Source organism: Pteropus medius, unplaced genomic scaffold, assembly GCF_902729225.1.
Source record: "Pteropus medius unplaced genomic scaffold, Ma_sr-lr_union100, whole genome shotgun sequence".
Lineage (NCBI taxonomy): Eukaryota > Metazoa > Chordata > Mammalia > Chiroptera > Pteropodidae > Pteropus > Pteropus medius.
In genome coordinates this window covers 22,190,791-22,204,057 of record NW_024349801.1, presented here as the reverse complement: position 1 = coordinate 22,204,057, position 13,267 = coordinate 22,190,791, and the positions used below count along the sequence as shown (strand labels likewise).

Genomic DNA, 13,267 nt, shown 5'->3' with positions numbered 1-13,267 from the left:
ACCAAGGTTTAAAATTTAAAATCCTGGCCAAAAGAAAATAAAGTTGACCCCCAATAGTAAGATAAGTATTTAAGAAATATTTTTTTCTTGTCTATCACAAGGTTTTAAGGTAGAGTTGACATCTACCTTCAATGTCAGTTGATGGCATAAAATTGATTTTTAATTATTCCAGCAGGTTTTTAAATAACATGTGACACCAAAGAAGCAAAAACTTAAGAGAAACAGATATTGGTTTCTTCTGGATCATTACCCAAGTAAAATCTTTTCAAGATTCAAAAGCAAATTAAGTGATAATAAATTTTAACATTTTGAGAAATATTTAGAATCACTGACACTTGTTTCACGGTGCTTAGTATCATAAAACATAAATCCTCCTCCAAATGGCGTTACTATTTTAACTTGCTTTGAAATTCCAAAAGTTAAACCTTTTAAAATCTTACCTAGAGATTCAAAGAGAAGTAAACAAAATGTTTGAACCATTGGTAATCCACACCATTAAGGGCACACACTAGTTATAAGATGCATAGTAAAATTTAATAATCCTGAGTTAAAAAGAACCTGATACGCTTACATTAAAAAATAATAAGAAACTCTGATATGTCTACATTACCGAAACTCTTATAAATTATTCCTACTTATAACTGTATCAAAACAAATATAGGATGCTGCTGGGGTGGGGACACCTGATGCAAAAACAAAAACAAGTAAAACCTCCAAAAAGAGAAAAATTTTAATTCTGGTCACACAAAGTACAAAGCCCTTGAGCTTCAAGTCCTGAGACCTGACACCCAGTCTCTTCTTCCAAGTACCTAGATAGTACTAACACTTTTAAAAGTCAGTTCCTTATAATGTTATGTCAATTGTATCTCTAAAAAAATTGAAAAAGCCAATTTATTGTTACATTATCTCAGTTCAAAATGATGTTCTCTCATATAAAAAATATAACTCCTAGCTTTACTAGAGTTTCGTATGCCTAAGTTTCACATTAAAGACCTAAATCAAAAGAAAACTTTCAGGTTTATTTAAAAACAGTACTAAAATGTTTTTAAGTGTAGCCTTGGCAAATAAATGGTTAGAGTATCTCTGAGTCCTTTAAAAAGGTAAGAGGCAATTAAGAACTTTTTAATCCTATGGACTGACCTGATTAAATTTTGTACCAACATAATCTGCTTCATATGCTGATTGGACATATCCTCACCCTCATCTGTACCCCAAAAGTGTACTTACCTGTTTTTACTGAAGAATCATAAATAAAAACTATTGATTAAAATATTTCTTTAGAAATTTTTACCATCATGAGTATTTTAAAGTATCAAGAATAGCTGTTTTTCAGTCTGTGACAAACCAGTTTTATTATAAGGTTAACAAAAAGTACTATACTGCCCACAGTGTAGCCATTTAAAACAGGTTCTACTAAAACTATAACTCCCAATGTGAAATCAGATTCTCAGTCGTGTTAAAAGATACACTATTAACATTTAGCTAAAAGGGACTCATAATGAAAGCAGTACTTATTAGTCAGCTCATCTTTAAAAAAAAAAGTTACATTAAGATGTGAAGAAAAAAATATTTAATCAAGAATTTAGAAATTAATTGTAAGAGCTAGAATGAGCAATGGAAATCCAGCTCTTGTAGATAGTATCTATTTGTGGCAGTCAAAGTTTGTTGTGGAGTAAGTTTAGGTTTAGGGGTAAAAAGAAAGAGGAGATAAATAGTATTACAATCTGACGTAAACAACTTGTTACTAGTTTTCACAAAAGGGTAAGATTTAACTGCAATTTAAGTGCTAAGAATCTGCCAATTTTTTACTTCTTGCAGTTATATTTGATAAGCAATCTCTAAGATTTCTACTCTGTAAGATTTGATGCACAAGAATATAGAAAATATTTAAAGGAAAAAATAATAAATTGTTTTAAGACTGTTAAGATATAGCAAAAACCTGTGTTCTAGAATAAATGTGGCAAATGACTTTTAAAAAAAGAACCAACCTATATCTAGGTAATATTAAACAAAGCCTATGTGATACATACAATTACATGAAGATTATTATATAACTTTGGATATTGTTATACACGTAGCCCAGTTTCCTAAAGAATAACAAGTGCATGCTTTCCCTCTAGAAACTGGAGATGCACAACTGAACGCAGCAAAGATATCACAGGAGACCTGGGCATTATAAGAGTTAGAAAGTAAGGGTTAAATCACGCCATTCACATATTTTGATTTCTAATTCCATCAATTCAGAGTTAAGCAGGGCTTTTTTTCCAGACTTAGCACATGCATACATATTTGAATACAGGCACAGAAACTTGTCATTTTTATTTGGGTAACAAAGGGTCTCCAAATGATATTGAAAAATAAATCCTAATTATCACTCCTGTAAAAAATTTAGCACACTCGTCACAAATGATTTATGTAAAAGAGAAGAAAATACACATAATTTTATATCTTAAATTTTTTTATTCCCTACCATAGACATTAATTTTATCTTTCATTTTCTTCGTTTTCTACAATTTCCAACTTGCACCTGTATTTAATACTGCTTTAATCTGAAGACATTAACTGATTGCTTTCCTAAATCTAAGGATTATATAGTTTTAGTATAAATATATATCACATATTTTCGTAAAATTTTGACAAAACCGAATAAGCATGCCTTGTTCTAAGTCCATGCTCTTTCCACTGTTTATAAAATCTGATTTAATGATCAAAAATTCTTGGTTTCATTCTTCAGTTACAACAGTCTTCCTTCTGAACTGCCACTCACTTTTTACATAATAACAAGCAATAGAAAAACCAAAGAAATTATCTTAATCTTAGTTCTTCCTTTTGACACTATAAAATAATGTGAATTTTTTTTTTTTTTTTAAATCAAACAAATACATCCAAAACTCAATACATTCAAATGAGCTGCGTTTCCTTTAAGGTAGTCACCTTGGCAGGCCACAGTTCATTCTCTTAACTATGCTACCACAGCTCAAAATACCTTTAAAACTCTTTTGGAATCGCCTTCAAAGCCAGTTGCATACTTTCTAGGATTACCTCAAAGACTGACTAAATTTTTAGAAACCATCAAAAGTCATTTGGTGCCAAATAATGGCAATTATACAATTAAGGTTGATAATACATAAAAAAACAAAAGCAAAAACAATGTGGATTCAAAAAGTTAATGGTGTGTGTGACTTAAATTAGCTCTGAATGCAATTCTAAAAGAGCAAATCCCAAGATTTTGAGCAATGATAAATTGCATGATCGCTATGCAGGGTAACATTCATTTAGCTGTCTATGTTCTGGCATATTTGTTTAAAGTGAACATTCTGAGAGTTAGAATTAATTCTCTTAAAAAGTAATATCATTCTTAAAATTTCTTTTTAATTCCTTTTAAGCATCACTGTCAAAGTAAGTACTATGCAAGTGTTTTGTTAGAAACTAGTTCTACTTACTTTATCAATAAAGACTTACTTTAAAAACTTGAAAGCAAATAAACTTATCTGCTCCCAGTCTTTTTAAAATCGTTAACTGAAGATAAACTTTGAAATTTCTAAGATACTAAAAATCAAAACAAAAACCCAAGTGTAATAAAAACACATCAAGAACCAAACTACAATTTCTGAGCTGCACTGTTTATTTTGCTGCTTGAAACCTAAGTGACAGTATGCCACTATAATTATGGGGTTTCATCTAAACCTTTACTACACTGCAGGTACAGAAATATACGGACACATTTTTGGAGAACTGACATTTTGCAAAATGCAGCAAACATTTTAATTTATACATGAGAAAAGGAAGTGTTCAAAAGGGTATGCATTTCAAGTTATTGCAGGTTATTTGTGAGAGAATTTCTGCAGGTAAAACATGTTTAAATTTAACCAACAGTAGCGTGTCAGTGTATTTAAAATCATGACAAAAATCTTCTCTCTGGTCATGTTGCCCATGACAAATTACTACGATGTTGTATGTTTAGGGCAAGATGTCAATACAGCATAAATCCCATGGCATTTTGGTTTTCTTCTGGAGATTAAAGCTGTTTTTCTTGGGATAAATGCAGTAGCAAAACACAAACCAGTTGATCAAAAAAAGCACTTCTGCCATAACTCCAATAATTTTCAGGACACATCAACCGACAGTAGTTTTGCCATTCCCAGTTCTTTTAAGAATTACATCTCTGCACTGTTGCCTTAAGTACGTCTGTAAAAGCTTGTTCTCTGTTAAGCCAGTTTACTGACTACGGCCTGGTTGAGAGAATTTAGCTGGTTGGTCCATTTATCTAGTGCAGTATATCGGGCACCACCCCTCTTCTGATGATCCAGTTCAAGGAGTTGGTTGACTTGATCGATTCGGCCATGAATAGTGCTGGAAATAAATAAAAGAAGACATGTCTACAAACTATTTTTACTAAGCATATCTTCTAGATTAATACTTCATAAAATATTCACAATATTAATAAATACAAAAGAAAAAACTGCTGCCTACATAAATGACTGAGTTCAGGATTAATTATAACATTTGTTATTTCATTTGAATTCTAGACATAAACCAGATTTCAGCTACCTTTCATCAATTTCGCTGAAAGAACCAGCAGGCATAGACTTACCCAATTGATCAAGAGCAAATGTAATTTGCGAAGTTTTAAATAACACACTGCTTTTAAGAAAGATAATTTCAAAACTATTGTATACTATACCTTATACATAAAAAAACACTACTCATTAAATAATTCTCTAGCTGCATATGGGTCATATATTGAATTAGAAATCCTTCTGAAAAACCATTTAGAACTTTTTCAGAGATCATGTGCTTAATATCCTCATTCATCAAAAACAATCACACAAACATACATATATATCTTTTAATAGAAAATCACAGCCAGAGGGTGTTTATGAAAAATCAAGAATTCACCTTCTACCTTTGCCTTCAATATTCAAACTTTATGGTCCTAAATATATTGTGATAAAATAGCCAAGTACTTACTTATCCAATATGCACTGCACCAGCAAGCTCTCCACATCAGCTACATCTATGTTTAACTCCTAAGACAAAAGACTCATTATAATTCTACTAATTAACTTATGATTTTATATAAACAATTATTCTGATTTTAAATTCATTTATACCACTTACAGGAAAATTAGTGAAGGGAAAATTTAAAAGAAATTTCATTATCACTTCAAAATATTTCTGAGAACACAGGTCTGATAAAATTTAACTTTGTAACTTTTAAAGTATAGTCCTACCACAATTATATCATGGTTGGGGCTAACCCTTCATCAATTAAATATTTTAGCCAGTATTCTTTCTTCTATAATTTTCTCTGAGGTTGAAAGAATCTTTAAAAAGAAATTTAATGATCTTTAATTCTCTTTTCTGTTAACTCAATTTATACCAGGAAAACAGAAAAGTTCACATGAAAAGTGAGGGCCTTAAGTTATGCTATACTTAAGAAATGTAAGACCAAAAAATGTTACTAAGTAAGAACTGCTCTTTTAAATGAAAAGTATACTGCATGTATAATTACAAATTATAAATATTATAATCCATGAATATAAGTACCTTAGAAATAAAAGGAATATGTATTCTTGTGTAAGGCTTAATTAATTTTATAAGCACTTGTGTTCTGATGTTTCGCAAAAGCTCTGAAAGACAAAAAATAAAATACATTTGCATTCAACAGTTTCTATATCTTTAGGAACCATTATGTACTTCTAAATCATATTAATTAACTTTTTATTTGTCTTCCTAAAATACTTCTTTCTGTCTGGCAAGAACATAAGGTATTTGGATCTAAAAATATTTGGGTCCAATAGATGCACAGCATGATTAGAGGCTGTGTCTCCCATAATTGCTCATACTGTGATTCTGCTCATACTGTGACACTACCTAAAATATCTCCTTGCATTCTCAATAAATCATCATTTCCTCTACAGTTAATATCTTTCAAGAAGCTCTGATTTACACCAGACAGACTGTGGAGTTCATGCGTAAAGCTTCTACATTTTTCTATATTCACAAAGTGCAGAATCATTCTAGGTTCATATAAGAACTTTAAAAATTCCTGTTGAAAGAGAAAAAAGGTGGGGAACAAAAAGAACATTACTTCAAAAGTAGTCTTTGGATTTTCTTGATGCATATGGAATTTAAGTATTTAAATGAGTTGTTCCAAACAGTCATTTGAAAACTCTCCAATAACTCTGTAACAGGTGGGAACACTGTTAGAAGAGGCCCCAGAACAAAGGGATGATTGTCTTTGTGAATCCAATAGAGCTGTTAAAAATCTCACACATTTACTGTTACAATATTAGTTTACCTTTCAAAGTAAATGCAACTCAGCATTATCTATAGCAGGCCGTTTTCCAAAGCTTTTGTTACTTGTCAAAAATAAATCCTAAAAATTTAACTTAGAATCTAAGCATTGGTAATAAACATGCAACAATAACTAAATTAGAATAAAAAGGTAAAAAGGACAGCCATCTTAAATGAAACAGACATCATGTAAGAATTTGATTATGTTAACAACATGGTATTGGGTAATGATATCTTTAAAACATCTTTATAATTTTAGGGAGTATCTTATTCCATGACAACACTTAGAAACATTTCTATAGTTTTCCATAAAGTAAAGGAAAACAGCTTAATTCTATTCAGTTCCATTAAGAAGCACTGTTTGACAGTGACAAAGAAAGTAATAGAATTCAGTTAGCACAAAGAATATACCTTCAATGTGTTCTCTTATGAAAGGATCATCCATGATGTTGCTGTGATTTGTTTTCAGAATCTTTTCAAATTCAGTGATGTCATTATTCTGATAGGCACTAACAGAAAAAGAAAAGTATATTTTTGGTCAAACATGAAGTCATGTAAAATTGGATAATCCAAAGAACCTGTTTCTCAATTTTTATATGCAAAAATCTAAATTATATTATAGTTTCTACTGTGGAAATTGGAGTTATACACACATCCTTCTGCAAATAAAATGAATTTCCTTTTTCATGCTTTTGGTTTTATTAAGAAAAGATTAAGTATATCTTTTGGGGTTATATATTTACACATAGCTAATTTAAATCTTAGTATTGTTAAGAATTGGCATCAGTTTAATAACTGTTTAATGCTTGATGCTTTCAAATTCAATTGTGCATTTAATCTCTAAGAAACCAAGTTTCATGCATACTACTGTACGGAGTTTGGTCCTGTCTTTCAAATAAGACAGTATATACTTTCTGAAGGTTATTCAGAAATATAGCTTCCTAATTTTTTTCTTCTAGAGAGCTACCAGCAACTGCCAAAACTTTTCAAAGGGACCATTGATTCCTAATTTTCTCTAGGCTGAAAATTCCACTGAGGTACACAGCAGAAAATCATATCAGTAGTGGATCATTAGTGCCAAATGGGCCACATGCACAAAGTGGAGAGTGATGGACCCTGCTGCAGAAGGCCAAAGGCTGATTTATATTCATGATTCTCTGAGGTGTCTAGTGTCTACGCCTGAAATAATTCTGTAAGGCACTATGGGGATTGCTAAAGGTGCTGAGAAGGAAGAAGCCAACCTTCTGGATATGGCACCACTGTCTGCTTTATATGTAAGACATATCATCAGCCATTCTGCACGCCCTCTGCTGTGCTTCCATCTGTTGGGTCGCAATGTAACTTCATGTTAGGGGCAGGTGATTCAAGCGCTTCAACAGGAATTATTTTCCTCTAGTCTGCTGGCAACTGACTAGGAAGATAAAATTAGGAAGCATTACTTTCTTACCTACCCCAAATGTATTATTGTAATATACTACAGGAGGATATATTCAAGTAGTGAAAACACTTGCACGCACGTGTATTTTAACCAAGAGACATTCTTCCACTATTCATGTGGCTTAAAAAAAAATCTTATACAAACTGTGGGAAACATAAGCCACTTGATTTGGTCAAAATTTACCATTTTAAGTTTCCGAGATCCAATATAAAGGAGATAAAGTAAATATATAAATATAGCTATTACTTTTTAAAGGTCTGATAAATCAGTCCTTTAATCCACTTTAATCAACTAACCAATTTAATTTAGGTGAAATATTAATGTCTAGGGCAAATTTTCCCTCAATATTTAAGAGTTTTAAAAGTTTAAACTGTTACTTTAGCAATTTAACTTTATAAACAATTTTTTAAAAGTACTATGAAGTTAATTAATTTCTAACCGAATCATCTTTTAGTTACGTGGCCAAATGTAGATGGAACAAACTGTCTGAAACAAAGATGGAGAACTCTCTTTTCATACCTAAAATCAACTTACTTCAGCAAATATGTATTAAATAGTTAAAGAAATACACAATAAAGACACTGATTTTTAAATGTTGCAATTTAGGGTTTTTATGTCCTAACCATTCCTAGTTCCCTTAAAACAAAATCATTATTTTTGTTACAGCTAAAATTAAGGTTTCCTTAAAAAAAAAAAAGAAAACCTAACTTGTAAAAATCATAGCCAAGCAAAAACAAAGGAAATTGAAGACATTTTACGTAGGAACTTAAACAATATCATGAAATAGCCATTTTCTCTAAGTATACAAAATTTACATGTAGGTAACTCATAATTTATAGTCTAATAGGACTTTTTTTTTTAAATGAAAAAGACAAGAGAATGTCTGGTCATCTAAATTATCTACATATATCCACAAAAAAACCTCTGTACTATGTTCCTACCTCTGTACTATAAATCTACTTTTCTTGCCTTGGTATACTCATTTGTATAATCTAAAACAACGGACTTGAAGAAATGTAGTAAGTTTCTCATACTTTTCTACAAAGAAAGCCAATTAAAGCTTAGGCTCTATTTATTCCTGGTGCAGAGGAAAATTATTCTTGCTCACTGATTTCTTTTGCAAAAACAGGCCTTTTCTATTTTCTAGGCTTTCCACTTGGTTTTATCTGCTATAATTTTAATATTAATTATGGCAGGATTTTTGGTTGTTAAACATCATTAGTCATATCTTTCTCCATAGAAGACATCAATAAATCCTTGGGCTTCTTACCAGCATGACCCCTCAGTTACTCATCTCATAAAATTATGAGGTAAAAATTTTTTAAATTATTTCTTTATCTTGTCAATTGAGAAAATAATGAGTAAAGAAATTGTCTTAATAAAAATTTTCGACTTATGTGAACCAATTCACAATTTCATTTTGGATTAAGGCAGGTAGAAATAGTAAACACTGAAATTTTAAAAAAAAATCTATAATCAGTTTTCTACTAAAAAACAGTACACACAGAGAAGAAAAAGCAGCTGATACTTTATAAAATCTCGTGACTGAGAAAAGCAGCACTAATAAGTTTTTATCTTCAGAAGATAAAATGTTATTTTTTAGTATATTTAGTATATTTCAACCCAAAATACAAAAGAGTAATTGCTGAGAATTAACTGAATTCTGAAGTTCTCCCCTTTATTTACTGCTTTAAGGAAATTTACCTTAACTGAAATATAAAATCTTACCTTACTAAATTCGTCATTGCTAGAATTTCTGGATCATTTTTGTACGGTTTGGCCTAAATATAGTAAAAAAAAGAATTAACTATGTATATGTACAAAGTTTACTTCCATAAAAGACAGTTGATAGAAATTAATAATTAGAGCACATGCATACCTCCTGTGAGTCAAATGGATTTATTCCCGATTTCATCAGCATATTTGCTAAGACCAAATATTTTAAGCAAGTGGTTCGTCTTGGACTTCCTGATTCATCATAATTCTTAAAGGCTTCAAAAAAATCAGTGTGTGCCTTTTCAAATTCACCTTCTCTCAAGTGCATTTTACCACCACATTCTGTAAAGAATAAAACAGGAGAAGAGAACATTTTTAGTTCTGTAATAACACAATTGAGTTATAGAAATCAAATGGAAACTATTTCAATGTCTTCCCGTCTTTTGGTTCTGTAGCATGGATAGTACTAGCCCCAGGGTACACACTTTAACTCTAAAAAACAAGTTGTTCATTAAGCATCAGCCAAACAAGCATTTGTTAGTCTTTTTCTCAATTGAAGTAGAAAGTAATTTTATATACATCATTGTAATTCTAGAACTTCTGATGAATTTTCTACCAATATCTTCATTGACATAAATTTTACAAGACCAAAATTCATCCTATTTTCTAAGACTATGTCATTTCAATGACTTCACTACTTTGCCAACTATTTTCATTAAAATAGAAACAATCTTCAGAGTCAGTCAGTTATATGAAATGATACCTTGATATCTTCCCATGACACAACCCACCCTCTCCAAACCAAACTTGCCTCTGATGACTCCCATGATCAGTGGATGAGGGATGGCAGACTTGATGTGAAGTGACTGTTCATAGAGTGCTTTAAGTTTTTTGTTATTTTTCTGTGCCGTGTACATCTGAATTTCCAAAGCATATATTTCTAATAACTGTGTACCCTTTTTTAGGTCATCTTCTCCATCATCAGTCTAGGAAAACAAATAATGAGCTTTAGTCAAGATAGAATTCAGAGTCAACCTAGTAATTTTTATTTGAGTCAGTCCAAGAATCTTACATTTATAATACTGATTATGTGTGACAATTGCAGTACAAATTGAGACTCGAGTCCTGAGAACACTACCCTTAAGAGTCAAAAAGAAACCCACACATTCTTTGTACTTTCTAGTCGTTCAATAAGAAAAAAGTGGCCAGAGGTATACTTTCAGTGTATAAAATGTTATAATGCTTGTTTTTATTGAGGAGGTTAGTTATGGTCTTCCCAAATCTTTGTGAACTCTTTAGATCCACTGATTCAATCAAAAAACACTTCCTGAGCACTTTTTTTTTATGCCAGGCACTGGGTCTACCTTAGAGAAATAAATAAGCCAATGTTCCTGGCCTCAAAAATTCACAATCTAAGAGAAAACTAATCTGTCAACAGATAAATTATCATATAAACAATAACAATTCTAGTTTAAGCATAAACCAGTGCCCTAAAAAATGGAAGAGAAAAGGACTCTCTTGGGGGATGTAAAAAGAATAACAAAGGGGGTGACATTTGAGTTTGACTCTGACAGATGACAAAGCAGGCCAAGAAAAATAGTATATGGTCAACAGTCAGATAATCATAAATATCAAACACTGACTTATACAAAGCCAAAATTTATTATTTATTTGATCTTCCAACTTCAAACTTGTTTAGTTATTCACTAATGAATCATAAGAGTAAAAAATAGAAATATGCAAGACAATTTGTACATTCAGATTATCATGCATCTCTGCTGTACTATGTTATTTACAATCCAGATAGCATTTTCCTTATGTGCTAAAATAAACTAAGCAAAACTTCTCTAGAGAGCTTTTTCATGTTCCTCATTTATCACTGCGAGACCCTCCTCCATTCAGAAATAGCTTCTCTACCATTTCCATGTCACGTGGAACTGAACTCATTTATGCATTAGACTAGGCTTTCCTTAGAATGTGTAGATAAGAAACAAGTCATAAATGACTCATCTGCTTTGTAAACAAAAACTATTATAAAATATAAACATTTTTCTTGTTTTTAAAACTAAAAAAAAAGGGAAAACAAATAAAAATATTTGTGGGTGATTAATTTAGAACATTTTCCTAACCAACTTTCCCCTCATTCATAGAAATATATATAATTAAAACAATAGTACATGGCCTTGGAAGAGCTTTAACAATTTAAAACAGTATTTCCACATAAAATTTAAACTAATATCAAATAACTTATTGATCAAGACAAAAAAGGAAATGTAAAACTATAGCCCACAGTCAAAAAGTTATAGAGGTACACAAAAAATTATAGATGTCCAGATCATGTGGCTATTCAAATTTAAATTAATTAATTAAATATAAAACTCAGTACACCTCTGTCACACTAGCCACATTTCACATGCTTGGTGACATGTACTTGTTGCTACCATATTGGAGAGAAGATACACAATGTTTCTAGCATCACATGAACTTCTACTGGACAGCGTTGTTTATAGGGGATTCATACATTATTAACTAGAATATAAAATATCTTCATTATATATGTCTACAATATCCTTTCCAATTTTCACAAGGTACATAACTAAATATGGAAGACTTATCCTTAGTAAGTATTAATGACTCGCCTGTTCGTCCGTTTATTGATACCTGTGCCTCATTCCATAAAGATAAGCACTGAAATTAGGATTAAAACAGGAAGAAATGCAATTCTCAGAAAAAATGAGCTTTTTCTTAATTTTCCAAATTTTATTTTTGAGATGATGCATGAACAAAAATACCCCTAAACAATGTTTTGAATATAATTTTTTCTTTATGCTTTTTATTATGAAGAAATGTTAATAAAAAATTAAGGGAATGCTACCTGGCAGGACTGATGTAACTGGCGTAAAATTTTTTGAAGCTTTCCATATTCCTCTCGTTCTAAATATAATTTCCCAAGCTGTAAAAAAAGAAACTTATTAAAATCAAAAGATTTCAACGGGAGAAGGTGTGCATCTTTAGGACAGTTTACTAAGAACACCCATCCACTCTTTAAAAGAAAAAAATGTAAGTAATTATAATTGTTACCTTTGTGTTTGTCTTAAACCACAGTCTATCATTCTTAGCATCTTTCAAAGCTTCCAGTGTTGTTTCATAGAATTCCTGCAGTAAATCCATCTGACATAAAAAATCAGAATTCTATAATTGTAAACAGCAAATTTGTACCTGTTAATAAAGTTAATTTGAGCAAACTAAAAGTGCATCTTTGAACTTTCATACACTATGATACACTATCATCTGTATCTTACCAAATGTTTGTGACAATCCACAAAATTAACAAAACCTTAGCAAAATAAGACCAAATTTACAAAAGATAAGCATCAAGATTTGTTTTTATGTGAGCTTTTAAAAATTAAAACCAGAAAATATCTAATACTCTAATAGTACTCATTTTCCAATCTATTAACTCATTTTTTACTTAATGGAAATAAAAGACATGTATGTAGACCTAGTTGTATTGTTATTAATAGTGTCTATCTTATTTTCTCAACTCTTATTTGGTACATATTATGTGACAAACACTAAGCAAGCTGTTAAAGAAAAGAATTAGAATAAGCTTCTTCCTTCAAAATTCTCTTATAAATGTAACTAATTAACTGAACCACACAGCTTTTAAGTTACTAGTAAACTGTTGGAGTTGGATGGAGGGAAGAGTCTAGCAAAATGTTTGCTCTGTCTAACCACCAACAATTGACCAATCTGAATGTGACTTTTTTTTTAAATGATTTCTATGAAATCACTGATTGTTGTGCATTATAA

At 30.9% G+C, this 13,267-nt stretch overlaps 1 protein-coding gene across 2 annotated transcripts in view; it reads right to left on the bottom strand.

Annotated features, from left to right (window-relative positions):
- Positions 1–1,325: 1,325 nt before the first annotated feature.
- COPS2 (COP9 signalosome subunit 2) overlaps positions 1,326–13,267 on the bottom strand; it is a 28,741-nt gene continuing 16,799 nt past the window's right edge. The window contains exons 5-13 of one of the 2 annotated variants that reach the window (XM_039889086.1): positions 12,536–12,646; positions 12,330–12,407; positions 10,266–10,440; positions 9,618–9,796; positions 9,467–9,519; positions 6,712–6,809; positions 5,551–5,633; positions 4,972–5,030; positions 1,326–4,353 (exon numbers count right to left, since the gene is read on the bottom strand). In XM_039889086.1, the coding sequence (XP_039745020.1) occupies positions 4,209–4,353; positions 4,972–5,030; positions 5,551–5,633; positions 6,712–6,809; positions 9,467–9,519; positions 9,618–9,796; positions 10,266–10,440; positions 12,330–12,407; positions 12,536–12,646 (981 nt within the window). In that variant the 3' untranslated portion in view covers positions 1,326–4,208. The remainder of the gene's footprint in view (positions 4,354–4,971; positions 5,031–5,550; positions 5,634–6,711; positions 6,810–9,466; positions 9,520–9,617; positions 9,797–10,265; positions 10,441–12,329; positions 12,408–12,535; positions 12,647–13,267) is intronic. The other variant, XM_039889087.1, reaches the window with a different exon arrangement.